This window comes from Setaria viridis, chromosome 8, assembly GCF_005286985.2.
Source record: "Setaria viridis chromosome 8, Setaria_viridis_v4.0, whole genome shotgun sequence".
In the NCBI taxonomy this organism is placed as follows: domain Eukaryota; kingdom Viridiplantae; phylum Streptophyta; class Magnoliopsida; order Poales; family Poaceae; genus Setaria; species Setaria viridis.
Genome location: NC_048270.2, coordinates 24499884 through 24520943, shown reverse-complemented (window position 1 = coordinate 24520943; position 21060 = coordinate 24499884). Strand labels below are relative to the sequence as shown.

General features: G+C 45.7%; 1 protein-coding gene across 1 annotated transcript; it reads right to left on the bottom strand.

Annotated features, from left to right (window-relative positions):
• Positions 1–6933: 6933 nt before the first annotated feature.
• On the bottom strand, positions 6934–11205 carry LOC117834403 (protein FAR1-RELATED SEQUENCE 9). Its single transcript, XM_034713994.1, has 4 exons — positions 11031–11205; positions 10953–10969; positions 9396–9494; positions 6934–9285 (listed from the first exon to the last, which is right to left on the bottom strand). The coding sequence occupies exons 1-4, from the start codon at positions 11203–11205 to the stop codon at positions 6934–6936; spliced, it is 2643 nt and encodes an 880-aa protein (XP_034569885.1).
• Positions 11206–21060: the final 9855 nt, after the last annotated feature.

Genomic DNA, 21060 nt, shown 5'->3' with positions numbered 1-21060 from the left:
CATTATCTGCCTTGACAGTGGGATGCCGGAGCCGGCGTCCTGCTCCATAGCCTGCATTGGGCGGGCCATGGCCACCGGAGCTGCCATCAGCTGGAGAACCACCATTGCGGCCACCAGCGCCAACACGCTGACGGGCTTCTTGCACTCCATGCCTGCTGTGTGCTCTTAGTCTCGCTGTGATTTTCAGGGTTGCCATCGTCGTCACTTAATTTATAGCTAGGCAGGAGACACATCTAATTTGGCAGTTGGCACGACTTAATACTGATGGTGCCAGTGATCACTACTAATCGTAGGGCAGTTCTTTTTCCTGTATATGAAACTATGAAAGGTTACCTAACCCTAAAGATTTGTGGTAATTCTCATCTCTATTTCTCCACAGATATCGGATATCCAACAATTTAATCGGATATATCCGGCTACGTACCTGCACCTGCATCCGAATAGAGCTCACGTTTTGGACTGCATCCTGCTACCTGATGCAGCCCAACAGCAGCAGCAGGCCATAAGGCCATGATCGTGACAGCATGCTACCAACAGTTAGTCACCGAAGCAGTCACGTGGTGCTTTAGCCCCCATTTTTTTCCTTTTGCTTCTCTCTACTATGTATGTTTTTCCATTCCATCTGTCTACTTTTATTTTCCAAGTACTTCATTTTTTTAGAGGACTAAGATATACTACCTCCGTACTATTCGTTTTGACTTTTCTATATATATAGACTAGTAAAGAACTGACCTTTCATCCAACCATCCAACCCTCTTTAGTCCCGGATAAAATCGGACCCGTGACTAAAGAGGCTTTAGTCCCGGGTCAAATACCAATTGGAACTAAAGGCCCCCCCTTAATCCTGGTCAAAAATCAGCCACCTATGGGAGACCCTTTAGTCCCGGATGAAAAAATTAGCCACTATTAGTCCCAGTTGATCTTACCACCCGGGACTAAAGTCCTCGACCTTGAACTTTAGTCCCGGATGGTGTTACCACCCGGGACTAAAGGGTCCCCCACGGGTGGCTGAAAAAGGACTAAAGCCCTCGGACCCTTTAGTCTCAGTTTGTGTTACCAACCGGGACTAAAGGGGGGTCTTTAGTCCTGGTTAGTAACATAAACCGAGACTAAAGGGTTTCTCACGAGTTAATACAAAAGGATTGCATCCCCTATATAATCAGATGTGTTGTGTAGGTGGGATGGTAAGGAAGCTACGCGCAAGGCTTGAGGTCGTGGGTTCGAATCCCACGCACCGTGCACACGCATATTTCGCGTGAAAAATCGCATTACTTGCGACTTGCATGTGTGTGTGGGGGGGGGGGCGGGGGTCGGGGCTTCCCGGGGATTTCCTTTTTTTCGCAAAACCATTTAGTCCCGGTTGGTACTAAAGAGGATAGGGGTTGTGCCTAGCGTGGCGACCCCTTTAGTCCCGGCTAGTTTTACCAACCAGGACTAAAGGGTGTCTTTAGTCCCGGTTGAGCGATCTGGGACTAAAGATCCCACTTTCATCTCGATTACTTTATTCCGGATGGATTTTCGGAAGATTTACCCCCTACCAACCGGGATTAAAGGCGAGTTTTGTACTAGTGATAGCTTATTCTATGCACCTAGATATATATTATGTCTATATACATAGCAAAAGCTACGTACCTAGAAAATCCAAAACGAATAGTAATTTGGAATGGAGGGAATATTAGTTACACGGGACATTGAAGGATAGGAAAAAGCAAAGGAAGAAAGTTCTTGTGACTTATTATTATAGACCTAGATTATGCTCTAATTCAACACAACCACCTTGAATATTTAACAATCTTGTATAAGGCTTTATCTATATAATAAGATAGAATGCTGTGCAATCGAATGTCCAAGACACCTCTTTGGCTACCATACCGGTTTATATTTTTGTTAACTTAGATCGTCGAGCTCTTTATCTGTACCAATGCGACTCAGAAATGATTTTATCATATATTGCTAATTTTCTTTTTCTTCTAAACATAGTTCAGCTTGAATTTGAACTCACGGAGTGGTTAAATAGTTATAACATGTTTGGTACATGTGAATGCGGGTTTTATTTAATATCCAAAGAAATATTCCCCGATATTATCCACCATCTTGTTCCGAATTCAATGCACAATTATTCATATTCGTAACTGAGACAATCCGCATTCGTATCTGTATCCGGCAGCAATCCCTGTCCCACTCTGAATCTGATGTAAAATGTGAAATCAAATATGGAAATGCTACGGAGCGGACGTCCGACGCACCATCCAGCCGTCTGGACACGTCATCCACCGTCCGCCAGATCCAATGGCTCAGCTCCCTTCACTCACATTTCTCCCCCCACTCCTCCTTCCACCGCACGCCACCCTCCCGTTCATTTGCCCCTTCATTTTCTCTCACTTTCACCCCAATACCCGATGCGCCCCTGCGGTGGCGATGCAGACGCCACGGCCAGTGGGAAGGATGCTAGCGGAGGGTAGCGTTGCGAGCCAAGCGACGAGGAGCATGGTGTCTCCTCGCGCACGCGTGCACGCCACCCGCGCCTGGCCAGCCACGATGTGGATACCGTGGCGGCCCCGGCGGACCACCCCGAGGCGATTCGGTCCCGCGATGCTATTCAGGCCAAGGAGAACAAGTGTGCGAGACTAACCATTGAGTTCATCGTGCCCGACATCTTCCTTCGCTAATTTGTTCAGATTTGGGTTGGGATTTCATTCCATTTAGGGTTTAGGGTTCGGTTTTGTCAGATTTTTAGGGTTCGGTTTGCAATGTTTCATCCACTAGTATTGTTTATGTTGCAAAATTTCAGGAGCAATCAAACTTAGCATTGTACTTAGCAATCAAAATTTCCATGCTACCATTTTCGCTGTGCTCTGGTGTTGTTTGTATGTTGCTTAGGTGCTGAGACTGAAGCTAAGTCACATTTCTTCAGTTTCCATTGACAGAACAATGAGACAACACAGCAGTTATTGTGAATTCGATATATCTGCAGGGTATCACATGAGTTGAGATATCGAGTACATTCCTAGGAAATCTAATTGTTTCAATTCTTTTGTAGTGCACTAGTTGAACTGTCAAGGACCAGTGTTTTGCTGATGTGCAATGTTTGTATTCGAAATAGTGTTTCTAGCAGAATGAAGAGGTAGACCTGAAGTGTCTGTTACTCCTTTATGTCTGTTTATGTTGCAAAATTTCATGTTTCAATCATCCATGCTGTCTTTTTCCACTTTTTCATGCTCATGCTCATGCTTTATTTTTTTATTTTTGTTTATAGGTAAGGCGCACTTAACCAAAGATAAGGAGCATTTTAAGAATAGGTTTTCAGTTTACAGGATTTGTGATTTTCTACCTAGTCTTGTTGATGAGCAGAAGCAATGCGTCCGTGAGGCAGGCTTTGGTGCCCTCCTGTCTCTGGCTGAGTTTTCTATCGCAGTTAAGCTTGTCAAATGGATTATGAAATATATGGATATAGGAACAAGGTTATTGTATTCAACCGCGACCTTGTCTACAAGATTCTTGGTTTGGAAAAAAGCAAAAGACCCTTGAAGCTATCTGGCGATTCTGAAGATGTCAAAAACTTCGAGAAGTCTACAAGGATGGTGAAAGAGCAAAAATCGCGAAGTGCAAAGATATTGTGCAAGCAAGCAAGGATAGGGATTCTTTTTTGAGGGCTTTTGCTCTATTGGTTCTAGGGACTATCTACACTCCCGGAACTAGCAACTATGTCAGCCTGAAGTATCTTCATAGCCTAGTTGACATTTCTGAAATTAGCAGCTATGACTGGGCTGGCCATGTGATAGAGGAGCTGATGAATGAAGTCAAAAAGTACCAGAAATTCACACCCGAGCGGCTTGAGAAAGACCACCAGATTGGATCTTGCCTCATCATTCTAGCGGTGGGGTTAGATCTTTTTTTGGCGTATCTTCACTTTTTCCTGCCCATATTTTAATTCTAATATCAATTTCTTTTCCAAAACACAGATTGCTTACATTGACTATCTGGATTTGCCAATCGATCGAGAAGTGCATCAATTAAATTACAACCTCCCTCGCATCTGCAATGTCACAAATGAGGACTTTGATTTTGTTATGCCAGTCGATAAGAACAGGTTGGCATTGGGCAATTCATTTGGAAAGCTCCCCGTATGTCCTTTTCATCCCCTCTTTTTCCTTATTTAACTTAGTGATACTCAATATTCATTTCCTACTTATTTTCATGTCTAGTTTCGCGACTTCTCCCGTACACCTTATGGTGCTGCCCCAAGTGTAGAAGATCATATTACCCATGCTGCCACCAAGGAAATCCCTGCCGTCAGCTCTCTAGATGATTGGTTGCACCAACCACCATCAACCAGCAATCCTTTGCGACAGGTTAAAAAGCATGTCTCATTTTCAGTTCCGTCTTGTTTCATCTCTTAAAACTCTCTGTTGCAATGTTTTTCTATTGCAGAAAAACATGTTTCCTTCATTCTTCAAAATATTTAATGTTGCTATAGTGGTTCTTTAATGTTTCAACATTACAATATAGGTGTTGCAGAAAAACATGCCCGCTTTCGATGAATTCTGCACCCATATTTTTGGATTCATTTTAATGTATGTTGCTGTAGTAGTTCTTTAATGTTTTAGAATCTACGTATAGGTGTTGCAGAAAAACACATATGTTTCACAAAGTGTAATATGTTACATTAACGTTACACTAATGTTTCAACACACATTCTTCTAATGTTGCATGCCAACTTTCTATTTTTTTTGTCATGTTAAGTTAGATCCCCATCATGTTGCAATGTCCCAATACACTAGTTTCTTTTGTTGCAGTGTACATATTTCATATGTTTCATGTACATTCTGTATTTTTATTGCATTATTGGATCAATTTTTTCCTAACACTCTTTTCTTTTTATTTTTTTATAATTCTAAAAGACAGATCCCTCTCGAGTATCAAAATGTTGCTGCTCACTATAGTAAATTTATGGAGCAAGATGTTCTTGAGCTTGCTGATGTTGTATCTACAACAATCAAGGTTCATATTAAAGATCAAGTCATGGGCATGTGGAGGAGGCGTCACAGTGAGATGTTGGCCAAGATGGCAGATCTAGCGAACTTGGCCAGGAATGATGGTGGGGGAGCAGGGGCATCCACCATCGATGGTGATGCAGCAATGCCATCCATGTGTGCTAGTGGTGCAGATGGGCCACCTACTACTGTCGGTGCCACAACAGATGCATCCACCAGCACTGCTGGTGTAGCTAGAGCCCCCACCAGCGCTGTTGCTGCACCTAGAGCAACAATCAGCGCTGCTGGTTCACCTGTCGACAAGATCAGCAACGATTCAAGTTATCTTGATGGCATCCCTTCATTTGACCTCTTTGTTAATGAAGACATTGTAAAAGATTGCCCGACCCCACCAGCAGCAACTACTAACATGGGTGACCTCCTTTTTACCTCGTTGTGTCTCCACTTTCATTCTTTCTTTCCTGCACATATTTGAGGTAATTGTAAGTCTTTTTTTCTAGTTGATCACACCATTGATGATACCGATGTGAAGAAGTCTGGATCAAGTACACATGACAAGAAAAACAGGAGGAAGAGGGCTGCAATTAATTTGAACGAAGGAAAGAAGTAGAAGAGAATGAAGTTAGATGAAGAAACTAGATATTGAAGAAACTGCCAAAGAATTTAGATGCAATGAAAGATGAGCAACAACAACCGTGAGTTCCTTTTCATTTCTGTTATATTTAGATTTTGATCATAATGTTTAATGTTTATGTAGTAATTCTTTAATGTTTCAACATTACAATATAGGTGTTGCTGAAAAACATGTCACCATCAATATGTTGCTCTAGTAGTTCTTTATTGTTTCAAACTGAATATATGTCAGGGATAGATCCCCAGTACCCGCAAGGAAGGAAGAAGTTGGACTCCTACTAGGATTCCCCTATAATCCGACTAGGACTCATACCGTGTACTCCTACTAGGACTCCTCCTTATAATCCGACTAGTACTCTTGCCTCCTGGAGTATATAAAGGAGGGCAGGGGTACCTGGATCGGTAGCTCACCTAAGCTCAAAACCCAAGTGCAGGGCGCAATATACAACACCCCAAAACAAGATGTAGGGTATTACGCTACTCTGGCGGCCCGAACCTGTATAAATCCATGTCTTGGGCCCTCGCTTTTACCTTCGGATTCCAGGTCCAGTGATCCCCCAACTGACTAATCGACTACCTCGGGTACCCCCTTGGTAGGCTGCCGGTATAAAACACCGACAATATATAGGTGTTGTAGAAAAACATGGCTGCTTTCGATGAATTCTACACACCATACTTGGATTCATTTAAATGTATGTTGTTGTAGTAGTTCTTTAATGTTTCGGAATCAACATATAGGTGTTGCGGAAAAACACATATGCAAATGTGTGTTCTATATTTCTATATGCAAATGCATTCAACAAATGTTGCACTACATTATATTTTTTATTGTTGCCGTAGTGTACTATGTATGTTGCAAACTCTGCTCAACCATGTTGCATAAATGTTGTCGTGCCTTTTATTTTTTGCAACATGCGTTGCCAACATATGAAACACCACAAAAGTGTGCATACAACATCAACTGATTAAATGTTTCAGCACATCATGTTCGTTGTTGCCATACTACAACACAAATGTTGAGTCAGAACACGTAGCCAAATCATCTCCAGCTCATGCATTTAGACCAAACCACATGGTGCAACCTCAGACATGGGCATAACAACAGCATGAATAATTTATTTTTTTAGTAAAAATGTTAATCAAAGGAAATGTTGCAGTTGATCAAATGAAATGTTGCAGTACCTACCATTACATGTTTCTCAAGCTCAACTCAATGGAAAAAATAAAAATAATGAAAATTAGAGCTTTAGCTCCGTTTCTTCAGCTCCCTTGCAATTGCCTCTGCCTTGGCTATGTACGCGCAGGTCTAGACACTATGGTCGTCTTCAATGCAATATAAGCATGGTGGGATTTTTTGTGGCTTCTTTCCTTTACGCTTCTTTTTCATTGCTTTCTCCTTAGCTTGCACCACTATCGACTTCAACCTTTCCACCTTCTCCTTTGGACGCCCCTTACGGTTTGTTCTTGGTGGATTCTTTACCATGACAGCAGGTGTTTGGGACTGTTGACCTGTTGCAACATTGGATGCTTTAGAAGCCTGAACTTCATCTTGTTGCATTTCTGGTGAACCCCCTGCTGCCCTGACCGCTTCTACCAATTGATCGATCCTAGCAGAAGCAACGGTGTACTTTTTAGGACTTGAACAAGCTTCAGCTGCTAGTGATGTCATTTTTCTACACAATGCATTGTACCTTAGCTTGTTTGTGGTCGGGACACCAAATGCTGATTCAGCCCCCAAGAGGCGTTCCGGTATCCTTATCGTCACTTTGTTTGACCACCTTCTAAGTAGATACTTCTCTGGAATTTTTTCGACATCCCTGTTTGTGAAGACTTTCAGTATGTGTGGACACAAGAGGCCATCCCGGTCAAACATGTTGCATGAGCATGTATACAATGTTGCATCTTTATCAACTGTGACCGTGCAGACTCTGGTTGAATTTGGGTGCACAATTTCAATGGGCCAGCCCTGGTCATCACTAGCCATAGCCCCTACTTTGAATCTTGTTGAATCACACAACAACTCTTGAAATTTACCAAAGGCTTCACTAGTGTAGAATGCAGCAGCTTGCTTCTCGAAAGCATACCTCCCCCATAGTGGTGGATCTGAAATCTCCCCCTTGCAATGCTCCTTATTCTCTCTTTCAGTCATGGTGTCCATGATGTAATCATATTGTGTGACAAACTGCAACACTGAGTCCTGAGGGTGAACAACCTTCTTGAATAATGAATTCATGCTTTCCGACCTCCCTGTCGTGCTCGTGAAGGGGAAGAAGTACCTTCTGAAGTACGCAAGTGCCCACATCCTCCTTGTAGTGGACATACTTTGAAAGAATTCATTTTCTTGCAAGTGGTACTTGTCCTCTATCATCGCCCACAACATCTTGAATTCTTCAGGTGTTTCAGTCCGGTTCACATAGTAGTCAAACTCCTTGGCAAAGTCTTGTTCCTCACTAATAAGCCAAGAAAGTTTATCATTCGCCTTGCTCAGCACATGCCATTTGCAACATCTGTGTGTTGCATTAAAGAACACTATCGCTATTGCTGCTTTCATTGCTTTATCCTGGTCCGTCATTATGTTGGTTGGTTCATGCCCACCCATTGCTTCCTTCAACCTTTCTAGCACCCAAACAAATGTTTCTGTTGTCTCATCCGGCAATAATGCACATCCAAGAAGTATGCTCTGCAAATGGTTATTTATCCCAACGATTGGTGCAAATGGCATGTCATATCTGTTGGTGCAATATGTTGTGTCAAAGAAAATGCAATCACCAAAAGTCTTGTACAGCTCTCTAGTCCTGTCATCCACCCATAACAATCCTCTAACAACATTATTAGCATCAATCATCGGTGCATAATAGAAGCAAGGACTCTCAGCTTGTTGCTTTTGAAAATACTCCAATGTTGCATCCATGTCCCTGAAGTTGAGACCTCCTCTCAAGTGCGTCCTCATGTTTGAAACATCCTTGCTGCTAAAAGTAAGGTTGCCAAGTCCACCATGGAAATCAGCAAGGACCCCCATGATCTGCGTGGTGCTAATGTTTCTATGGTGTAGTGTTTTTAGCAGCTCATAATCAGCCAACGAGATGCTGCGGTGGGACCTCAGGTGTTTCCTCACCCCAATCGCCTTCACCATGGGAGGAGTATGGTCAGGTTGCATTACAATGACTCTCCACTTCCCATTTCTCAAGCCAACTGCCATGTGAGCCTTATAGTCCAATTTCTTGATGGTGTTGCGCTTCCTTGTTGCTGTGGTCAGCACAGTTATTGCTGCTCTCTTCTTTGAATCCCCTAGTGTTGCTGTGTCATTAGTCAATGTGCTTGCTGAGGTGGTTTCCTCCTCTCCATCATCTGCTCCCTCCTGAGGAGGCTTCCTAGCATGAGAACATTCCCACTCTTTTCTGATCAATCCCTTTGTGACATTGCTATTTCTTGAAGATGCCACTCTGATGTTAAAACCCATCTTCAAAGCATAGTCATTGTACACGCTTCTTGCTTCTTGTATTGTGTCAAATTCCATCCCAACACATGGCACTACCGGCTGTGAGCATACAACATCTTCATCCTCATGGTAGACCTCCTCATCTGTACCAACCTCTACTTGCACGTACTCAGTAGAGTTTGTTGACACGCTTCCAATAGGACCCAGCCCCCCATGACCCTGCATAGCAAAGTTGCAGCTAGGGTTACAGGAACAAGAGAAATTGATGTTCAAAACATAATTCAGATATTGAACATGTGCTTCAATTATTCCTAGCACGTTTCTCTCACCTTTGTTGCAACACCTTGTTGCCCCACATCTTCATGTTGGTCGACGCTGTTGTTGCTTGATGTTGCTGCAATCTGGGGCTGCAGCTTCGAATAATGCACCTATTGCAAAAGGGTTATTCAGACGTTGCAAACGGCAGTATAAGATGTTTCGATCATGAGAACACGGTTTACTTCAACTGTGTAGAGCCTAAGGATAAAAAAAACCTTGGAAAATTGTCAAAAAACCCAACACCATGAACACCCATGGGGAACCAGAAGCCCATAATCCAAATTTTAGTGGAAATCCAACCTGTCCTGCGGAGTTAGACGACGTGTTCACGGTCCAAGCAATTGCACCCCCCCACGACATCTACAACATGGTGAATTTGGACCCTTGATGCGGAGGCCAAGCCCCCATGAACACTGCTCGAGCTACCTGGGTGGGTGGTGAGGGGCATCATCACGGGATCTGTAGGATTCCTTGCAACAATTGGGGGCGGATGGTCGGCATGTGGTTGATTTGGAGGAGGGAATTCTATTCTTTGGAGGAGATGCGACATCTGCACTCCCTGGCAACGGATCAAAATTTTGGGGGCGTCGCCTCGCCTGGAGCTCGTCCCTCCCCGAGCCGCGCGAAGAAGACGACGCCTGGAGCCACTCATGTCTCGTGAAAAAGTTTCTAGGTGGTCTATGTTGCATGCAACACGCAAGCAATGTTGTGGTGGGAAATTTTTCTGGTTCATCCAACGACTATGCTTCACCCAATCGGAGGGCTGCGCCTGCGTCCGACTCTAGTGCCCGGATCGGACGTCCAGGCGCTAGCAGCTCCGAATAAAATATCATATCGGCAATACCCTTACTCATGCTTTTGCATGCAGCCGGGCACCTCTTGTGTTGGTCATGCCCCATAGCCATCTCGTGCGGTTGTGCCCTCCTTTGTAACTCCACACACTCCTTCCGTCCACAGTGCGACAGTGGCTCGGCAGTGGCTGTGGCTCAAAGCGAGCACGGTCACAAATCATAGAAAACCTTGTGCCTCTCAGCTCGCTGCTCAGGTAGCAGCGGCTGCAAGTGCAGCTCGCCATGGTTAAGGGTTGAGCACTAAACACCCGGACTTTTAAGCCTTCGGCAGCGGATTGATCTCAACCTTGTTCGAAAATAAAACCCGTTTCAATTAACTGGTCGTCATTTATTTAATCGCCAAACGAGTACAACAACACATGAAGTTGACAACATGCCGTCTTCTTCGTTAACAAAAACGACCTTCCATCATCAACAAAAATCTCGGTTATTTTTTACCAACCGGGACTAAAGATGTGGTTTTAGCCGGGACCTTTAGTCCTGAATAAAGGCCGGGACCTTGGGAAAACCGAGATCTATTATGTTTCCCAACCGAGACTAATACTCATTTCTCTACCAGTGGTTCTTGCATCTCACGACATGAATACTACATACACATGGCTTCGGAAAGCTATGATGTTCGAACATTGCAGGGAAGAACGGCGTCATGGAACGGCTTCACCTTCACCGAAAGCGAAGCCGCGGAACGCATACAATTGAAAGTAGTCCACGGAATACCACCAAGCGGCACACAGCTGCAACCAGAGCCATGGCACCCGGTTAAATAGCATGTTTCACCACAGTACTGAAGTTTACCGAGCTTGGAGAGGATTAGCTCCTCCATTATCTGCCTTGGCAGTGGGGCGCGGGAACCGTCCCCTTTCATAGCCTGCATTGGGCGGGCCATGGCCGCCGGAGCTGCCATCAGCTGTAGAGCCACCATTGCGGCCAACAGGGCCACCACGCTGACGTGCTTCTTGCCGCTCTCCATGCCTGATGAGTGCTCTTTAGTCTCGGTTCGATTTGCAGCCCGGGTTGGCCGTTGGCATCGTCATTCCTTTTATAGCTAGGGAGGAGACAACATTAAATCTGGCAGTTGGCACGACTTAATCACTGATGGTGCCCGTCATCACTGCTAATGGACAGAGCATTAACGAGCTGAGTCTGACGACCACACCTGCAATCGTTTGGGTCGTCGGGTGGCCGCTCCGAGCCCGAATAATCCAGCAGCTCAAGCTTCATTTCATGCCTAGGCACGCGTGATCTACATCTTCGATCTGCTACCCGACTCCTGCTCGTTCAGGCCGGAGAAGTCCTGGAACTGCATGCGCCTTGCGCCTCAATGCTGGAAGCTCAGCTAGATCTATGGGAGGTTACCTAAACATAATGATGTGTGGTATTTCTCATCTCTCTATTTCTCCACACTGTTTGCGGTATTTCTCATCTCTCTATTTCTCCACACTGTTTGCGGGACTGACCTGCGACAAGGACGCTCCACACTGTTGCAGTATCAAGGTCTTGTTTAGTTCTCAAATTGGGAGTGGCAAAGTTTGTATTTTGTCATAAATGCGTAACTGTAGCATTTCGTTTGTATTTATGAATTATTATCCAAACATTGACTATTAGGCTCAAAAAATTCGTCTCGCAAAGTACAACAAAACTGTGAAATTAGTTTTTGATTTCGTCTACATTTAGTACTCCATGCATGTACCGCAAGTTTGATATGATGGGGAATCTTCTTTTTGCATAGTGCTAAAGTTGGGAAAAAAGGGAAGTCCAAGTTAGGCATATAGACCAACGTGCGTTTATTTGTGTCCGCGACGTAGAGAGGCCGAAATATTAAACTATTTCTTTATCTAAAAATTTATGTATTTCTGGCCACCTGACCTGTCCATCGCTCATGTCGGGGCCTCTCGCCAAAACGTGCAAGCGGCTGATCAGTGACCGGTCACCGACAGAAGGACGCTAGTGGCCTGGCTGCATTTAATTCCTGCAGGGTCGTGTTATCTCTCCCGACGAGGGATCTTGCCTCGTGTCTACGTCGACAGCGGCTAAGTTACCGAGCTTTAAGCTTCGTTTAGCCTGTAGCAACGAGGGCCGAGATAGCACATGCGTGGAGCATATTCAAAAGCCTGAGCTAATAAGAGCAGTCTTCGTATTCAATAGCAACCGTTTAAAAGGACAAGCAAAATTCACTTTCTGTTGACGATAAAATTCGGAAGATTTGGCAGAACCGGTCAGACTAGTTTGGAAGTGCTTAAAATGTAAAGTGGACTTCACCATTATATAGTTCTTGTCGAGGTGATTAAACTACATATGTAGAATGTCTGATTCGGAGTTTGGACGAGGGAGTTATGATTTCGGGAAGATCTACATCGAGGAAAACCGGTCAGACCGATATGCTAGGGCGGTCAGACCAGTTTGGTCTGTATAGTCTAGTTAGAAGTTGTATTTCCACAAGGGATCATATAGGCGTAGGGAGGGGTATGACACGTGAATACCAAAGATTTTTGTAAGACTACCCAACTATACATAGTATATACATGTATTAATTTAGCAAAGGCTGTCTCCACAAATCCAAACTGAGTCCAACTCAATAACTCATTGTTTACGGTCCATAAGTGACAAATCTGACCGTCAACTCTTGCAAAGAACAGTAAAATAACAAGCACCAACTTAGAGATAGGAGTTTATCTCTAATCATTTCCATAAGTTTTGGTGAATTACTGTTTACATGTTTACGCGTCTGCATCTGGGAAAACATGCTCAAACACATAAGAAAACACAGCTTCGGCCTATCCTGAGAGAGCATGAGATAGGTGTTGGAGGTATGCCCTAGAGGCAATAATAGAGATGATGATATTCCATTTGTATCCATGATTTATATTGTGTTCCTTGAATATCCATTAAAGGCTACTTGAATTGATTTGCAATTATGTGAATTGTATGTGAAACTCTTTACTTGTATGGTTATTCTAAAGTCGTCCCTAGTCGGAGTTCATGTGAGGACACACATGAATATTAGACTAGCACATGTATTAGTTGATAACTATGTTTCACGAGTCATGGACATGGAGATGTTGAACTAATAATGTGGGCACATGTGGAGACATGTGCTAGGACTGACCCAACACGAGAAGTAGTTCTCTTTACACAGCATATACGCTTTGTCCTTAGACCTGAGATTGTCGCATGTACTCAAGATGTCGATCGACTTACTTAGGGGCTATCAAACGCTATGCCGTAATAGGGTAGTTGTAAAGGTAGCTTTCGGGTTTGTCAAGAAGCATGCTATGAGACATAGTCAATCAAGATGGGATTTGCCCTCTCTTATTGAGAGTGATATCTCTGGGCCCCTCGAGTGATCGGATCCGAAAATGCATGGCCATGCTACGTATGGTTAAGAGTTAACCTACCAAGGGATTCCGAATCATAGGATCGAGAAAGAGCGGTCGGCTTGAAGCTAGACCAAATATCGTGAGGCAAAGGGAATAACACGTATATAATGTTGTGATAGTTCGTCTGATATGATCTTCGTGTGCGTATAGGAGTTGGCACGTCTTGCTAGAGGCCGCTACCGACTATTGGGCTAAGTAGGAGTACTCGGGCCATGTCTATACGTATCCGAACCCATAGGGTCACACACTTAAGGGGCTGGAAGCCCAATTCGGATGTGATCCAAGTTGGATTAGGTTTAGAAGTACTAATGGGCCTCGGACCCAGAGGCCCGTTAGGAACCTCTATAAATAGAGGGGTGGGTGCGCCCTAGGGTTTACACCTTTTGGCGAAACACATCTGTCGCGCCTCCCACGCCCTCGCCTGTTGCAACTCGCGAATCTAGCGGTCCGGCTTGCGACGCTTCCTCCCTGCACGTGTGGATACCTTGGAGGTATTGTGCCTGCAGCACTTGGACGAGCCGTCGACGAGCCACGACGAGCCGCGGCATGAGGGTGATCTTGCTGCACGTGGACGAGCTGCTGAGGAGTTGTGGGACGTCGACTTGATCGACTACGTACAACTACGCTGATCGACTTCGCTGCATCGACGCGAATCTACATCTTCCACATCAGTGCATCGAGTGGTAATCCCGTGATCCTTATACGGCAGTTTTCCTGGTTTACGCGATAGAAATTTTTGATTTGCGCTAGTGTAGCCTACCTCGTATCCCAACAATAGGAAGAGTTCACTTGACATACCAAACCAACTCAACTTCACCCACATCACCACATCACCCTGGACCCACATGAGGAGCCTACAAGGAGTGCATCGACCGAATATGGGCCCAAACGGTGCAAGTAGGGGTTCAAACGAACCCTTGGTTCAGCCAAACCACTGTGCGCCCGATCAAGCCCATCTTTCTCATGGAGTCTCCTACCACCTTCCCAATGATGGTTTCCGTGGGATTTGCCGACCATACATCCTCGGGCCCACTAGAAGATCTGTACGGACCCACTCAAGGGGACGTACTTGAGATGTATAAGGACATGAAGAGTACAGTGTAGGGTAACGTATACTACATGGAACTCCTAAAGGAATAGTCGGAATACTAGGAAACTACTCTACCGAGTTAGAGTAGGACTCTATAGTCGTGTTGGACTAGTGCACTTGTACCAAAGACTACCCTATTACCCTGCTCCCCCAATATATAAGGGCGGGCAGAGACCACCCCCCCAAAAAAAAGTTCAACCAAATATAAGCATACAACATACATGACGTGTTGGAGGTATGCCCTAGAGGCAATAATAGAGATGATGATATTCCATTTGTATCCATATTTTATATTGTGTTCCTTGAATATCCATTAAAGGCTACTTGAATTGATTTGCAATTATGTGAATTGTATGTGAAACTCTTTACTTGTATGGTTATTCTAAAGTGGTCCCTAGTCGGAGTTCATGTGAGGACACACATGAATATTAGACTAGTACATGTATTAGTTGATGACTATGTTTCACAAGTCATGGACATGGAGATGTCAAACAAATAATGTAGGCATATGTGGAGACATATGCTAGGATTGACCCAACACGAGAAGTAGTTCTCTCTTTACACAACATGTACGCTTTGTCCTTAGGCCTAACATTATCGCATGTACTCAAGATGTGTATCGTCTTACTTAGGGGTTACCAAACGCTACACCGTAACAGGGTAGTTAAAAAGGTAGCTTTCGGGTTTGTGAAGAAGCATGTTGTGAGGCATGGTCAAATCAAGATAGGATTTGCCCCTCTCTACTTGACAGTAATATCTCTGGGCCCCTCGAGTGATCGAATCCGAAAATGCATAGCCATGCTACGTACGGTTAAGAGTTAACCTACATAGGGATTCCAAATCACAGGATCGAGAAAGAGCGGTCGGCTTGGAGCTAGACCAAATATCGTGAGGCAAAGGGAGTAGCAAGTACGTGATGTCATGACGGTTCATCTGATATGATCTTCGTGTGTGTATAGGAGTTGGCACGTCTTACTAGAGGTCGCTACCGACTATTGGGCCGAGTAGGAGTACTCGAGCCATGTTTATACGTATCCGAACCTATAGGGTCACACACTTAAAGGGTTGGAAGCCCAATTCGGATGTGATCCGAATTGAATCAGTTTTAGGAGTACTAATGGGCCTTGGACCCAGAGGCCCATCAGGAATCTCTATAAATAGAGAGGTGGGGGCACTCTAGGGTTTCATCCCTTTTGGCCAAAGCATGGCCACCGCGCCTCCCACGTCCTCGCCCTGTTGCAACTCGCGGACCTAGCAGTCCGGCTTGCAACGCTTCCTCCCTGCACGTGTGGATACCTTGGAGGTGTTGCACCTGCAGCACTTGGATGAGCTGCCGACGAGCCACGATGAGCCGCCGACGAGCCACGATGAGCCGACGATGAGCCGCGGCACGATGAGGATCTCGCTGTATGTGGATGAGCTACTGAGGAGTTGCTCGACGTCAACGTGATCGATTACACTGATCAACTTCACTGCCCTGACACGATTCTACATCTTCCGCACTAGTGCGTCGAGTGGTAATCCCGTGATCCATATACGGCAGTTTTCATGGTTTACGCGGTAGAAAAATTTTGTTTTGCGCTAGCGTAGCGTACCTCATATCCCAACATGACGTAGGGTATTACGCAATCTAGCGGCCCAAACCTGTCTAAACCATCTTCCTGCATCACCATCGACTCCTTGATTTCGGCAACACCCACCAACCAAAACACTATCTCGGGTACTCCCTTGATAGGTTGCCGGGTCAAAATACCGACAGCTAGCGTGCCAGGTAGGGGCAGTCGTTGAAATTCTCCGCATGAGGTCGATGGCTCAAGTCATCATTAAGCCTGCGTTCATGTTCGAAGCGGGCGCAACGTTCATCTTCGGCATCTAGCTCTACATCGCTGATGGCATTGGAGGTTTCCAACACTGCATCATCGAAGAACCAGAGAAGAAACATCTCGACAGAAACTCTTGTCGACGTGAGGTGGAAGATTTCATCGAGAAACTTGAATTTAACCACAACTTAGACTAGTCCATGCGGACAGGCAATTCAGCTATCGTATGGACCGGATACAACTCCAAGCCGATTCCCACTCGGACTTCGAAACGTGGTCATGGCGCATCAGCAACCTTTATCAGGTCCACTCGAACTCCAATCTGGACTGGAATCAATTGAGGACCACAAATATGACTTGGACCCTCTTGAAGAACTCCCCTTATCAGGTCTACAGCAGGGCCTGGTAATCACATCAACACCGCAAGGCAGATTCGTCTACCGGCCGGGCATGAAGCCATCCTTCCTTGCCCAAGACAACGAGTCACGCCTCATTACACACTTGGATATCCTCCCATACCAAGAGGGTACTCCGCTCTCACCGATCCGTGAAGAAGATGGCTCCACTGAGGTCATAAAATCTAGCTCTAGAAGCTACTCTCCGGATAAAGAACTCTTTGTTGTTGTTTCACTAGCTGATGGAACAGGTACCAGCGACCAACACCAACATTAGAGAACTCCTCGTCGGGAACGCCAAGTCAAAGAAGTCTCCCAAGATGAATTATCAGTTGACACCCCTGAGGGCGAAACTAGCAGCTAGAGAACTCAAAGAAGAGCAAGAAACACTCAGAGAGCAGAAAGTCATCGACTTCTAGCCGCAAGACTTCCCATCATGAACCTTGACAGAGCATTCGAAGCAGTACAAACACGAGAACACAACATTTCACTTGCCACTGTTGCCTCTATCGACCTTATCGTCCGATCAATGCCTCCAAACAAATACAGCGATCTCCTGTCATACTTGGCAGAACACGCATACAAACTCCTTGATAAGGAGACACCAATCCCATCCGTGCCTCAAAACCCAAGTCACCATGATGATAGCAGAGACGATGCAAGACATTCAAACCAACCACATGAAGAACCAAAACAACATAGGGGCATACTCGAAGCTCTAAGATGAAACAGAGATGCAGTCGAAGGTAGTCGTACAGCCTCTGTGGAAGGCCCACACACCGCAGAGCTAATCCAAAACCCTCGAACATCAGTGATCTTAGAGAAACATTATATCACAACTATGACGCTCGAGTATAATCAACAATCGCCACCGTGAACGTGAAGCTGAGGGTAATGACAATGATCACTTCCTCGCTTTCACAAGACGAATCATGAAGACTACTCTTCTAGAGAAATTCAAACCAATGGGCATCACTAAGTATGATGGCAAACAAGACCCAGTTCAGTGGCTCCGCTACTACTCACTAGCAGTCCAAGCTGTAGGCGGAAGGGATGATACAAAGGTTATCCACTTTTCCGTATTCATGGAGCCCGCGCCACTAACTTGGCTCGAATCTTTGAAGCCTAACTCCATCGACTCATGGTCTAATCTAAAGAAAGCTTTTACAAGCAACTACGCCGGAGCTATGAAGTGCCCTGGCAACATAATTGACTTGGCTCAGGTTAAGCAGCAAAAGGATGAATCCCTACGCAGCTACTACGCTGTTTTTTTGACAAAAAGGCTACAATTGTCAACATTTGAGAAACATACGTAATAGAATGTTTTCAAAATAGCCTCTGCGACCGACGCATGTTCCAAAACTTTGGCAGGCACCGTCGAGTGGATGTCAAAGAACTCAAAATTATGGCTCAGTCATGGGTAGACGAAGAAGATAAGGAACACAAAAGGTTCGACTCACATCACAATCGCGGACATGACAACAATAACCAAGGTAACAATCAAGAACAAGACAGAAACTGCAATGGTGATCACCGAAACAACTACTCGGGCAATCAGAATCGCAAGCGTAAACCAGACAATACTATTGCAGCAATGTCAAACTCAAGCAAGAAAGGACCAAACAAACAAAATAATGGCCCTTCATTCAATGAACTACTCAAGAAACAATGTCCATGGCACTTGCACAGCAAACACGCTACAAAAGACTACTACAGCCTTCGCAGAGTTATGCAAGAGTTGCCAGAACCTCCCGCCAACAACAATAACAATAACAGCAATAAGGACAAAGGCAAGGGCAAGATGGATGAAATTGAAGATAGCGAAGACAAGTTCCAGACAGCGTCAAAAACTGTCAACATTATTTTTAGCGGAATTCTAGGCACTATCTCCAAGCGATCCAACAAATTAGTACTCAGAGAAATCATGGCTATCGAACCAGCCACCCCTACACCTCTCAAATGGTCTGAGGTGCCCATTACCTTCAGCACAAAGGATCATTGGACCAACTTCTAAGAACTAGGGTGTTTTCCTCTGGTACTAGACCTAGTTGTCGCAGGCTCAAAACTAACCAAAGTACTCATCGACGGTGACAGTGGACTCAACGTCATTTCTGCCAAGACTCTAAGCAAGATGGACCTCGACATCACTGTAATGCTTACCCCATCGGATTCTCCCTTCTATGGAATCGTCCCAAGCAACGCAGCTATCCCACTAGGACAAGTCATCTTAGGGTGTGTTTGGTTCCGAGGACAAAGTGGGACGGGACGGGACGATCCCACTTCGTCCCGTGTTTGGTTGGAGGACAGGTGGGACGGGGACATCCCTAGAAGAGAATATTCTCTCTATATGCGGGATACCCCCGTCCCTCCAAAACGAGCGGACAGGGGCGTCCCACTTCGTCTCCGTCAACGTCGTTTCTTCTTTGTCAGGCGGGCACGACCGGAGCTCCCGCGGCTGGGGCTGGCGCGGCAAGATGCGGCCGCGGCCGGAGCTCCGGCGGACGGAGGCGGGCACGACCGGGGCGGACGTGGGCGGACACGACCGGGGCCGGGGTGGAGGCAGGCGCGCCTGGGAGGATCGGGAGGCGACGGGGTGGAGCAGGGGTGGCGCGGGCATGCCAGGGGCGGCGGCGGGGTGGATCGGGGGGGGGGGGTGGATCAGGGGGTAGCGCGGGCGTGACCCAGGGGCAGCGGAGGCGAGCTGGGGCGGCACCGCGGGTGGAGCAGGAAGGCCAGCGTGGCGCAGGGAGGAGGAAGAAGACATTGTTAGTATGACGAGTGTGCCCCACAAACGGTATCTAACAGAAGGAGAAAACGGTGTTCATCCCGTCTGTTGCAATCTCTCCAACCAAACAAAAAATTGGGACGAACCCATCCCATTCAACCAAACATGAAATGGGATCATCCCATCCCAGAAAATTGGGATGGGACCATCCCGTTCTACATTGTCTCCCATCCAAACACTACCTTACCTATCACCTTTGGCACGAAAGAGCATTACCGCACAGAGTACATCAAGTTTGAGGTGGCTGACTTCAAGACTTCTTACCATGCCATCCTTGGAAGACCAGCCCTGGCCAAGTTCATGGCCATCCCACACTACGTGTACTTGCTACTGAAAATGCCTGGACCGAAAGGAGAACTATCTCTTCATGGAGACCTGCGATGATCATATGAATGCGACACGGAAGTTGTTCTCCTTTCATATGAATGTGACTACTCAAGTTCCCAGTTCCATGCAACAAGTTTTCACTGCGTCAAAGAAGCTCATTCCGGCGGAACTCGAAATTCCAGAGAACAAACCAGGAGCTACTAAAGTCAAGCCAGCAAATGACAAGGACTTCAAAGCTATTGACCTCGAGACTGGCGACTCATTCAAAACATCTCTGATCGGAATAGGGCTAGACCCTAAATAGGAAAGTGCGCTCATTGGTTTCATTCGGGCAAATAGAGACATTTTCGTGTGGAAACTGGCCGACATGCCAGGTGTGCCCAAGGAACTGATCGAGCACTCACTCAACATTGATCCTAAAGCTACTCCAAAAAAACAGTGACTACGAAGATTCGCCCAAGATAGAAGAGATGCAATTAAGAAGGAGCTAGCCAAATTACTTGCGGCAGGCTTCATAAAAGAAGTTTTCCACCCTGATTGGCTAGCCAACCCAGTTTTAGTTCGAAAGAAGAACAACAACGAGTGGAGGATGTGTGTCGACTACACAGACCTTAACAAACATTGCCCCAAAGATCCCTTTGGGCTTCCCAGAATCGACCAAGTAGTCGACTCCACAGCTGGAAGTGCACTACTTTGTTTCCTCAATTGTTACTCGGGATATCACCAGATAGCACTTAAGAAAGAAGACCAAGCCAAGACCGCGTTCATCACCCCTTTCGGAGCATTCTACTACAAGACAATGTCCTTTGGGCTGTAGAATGCAGGTGCAACATATCAACGCGTAATTCAAATGTGCTTTAAGAAACAACTACATCGCAACGTAGAAGCCTACGTGGACGATGTAGTAGTCAAAACCAGAAATCTACATGATCTGATCACAGACTTTCACAAGCCTGCGAGCATTCCGATGGAAACTCAATCCTACCAAATACGTTTTCGGCGTACCATCGGGGAAACTACTCGCCCAAGAA

Coding starts and splice junctions, on each gene's coding strand:
- LOC117834403 (XM_034713994.1), bottom strand. CDS start 11,205: ATGGAGAGCGGCAAGAAGCACGTCAGCGTGGTGGCCCTGTTGGCCGCA. Junction 9,286..9,395: donor AACAAGGTGTTGCAACAAAG/GTGAGAGAAACG, acceptor TTTGCTATGCAG/GGTCATGGGGGGCTGGGTCC.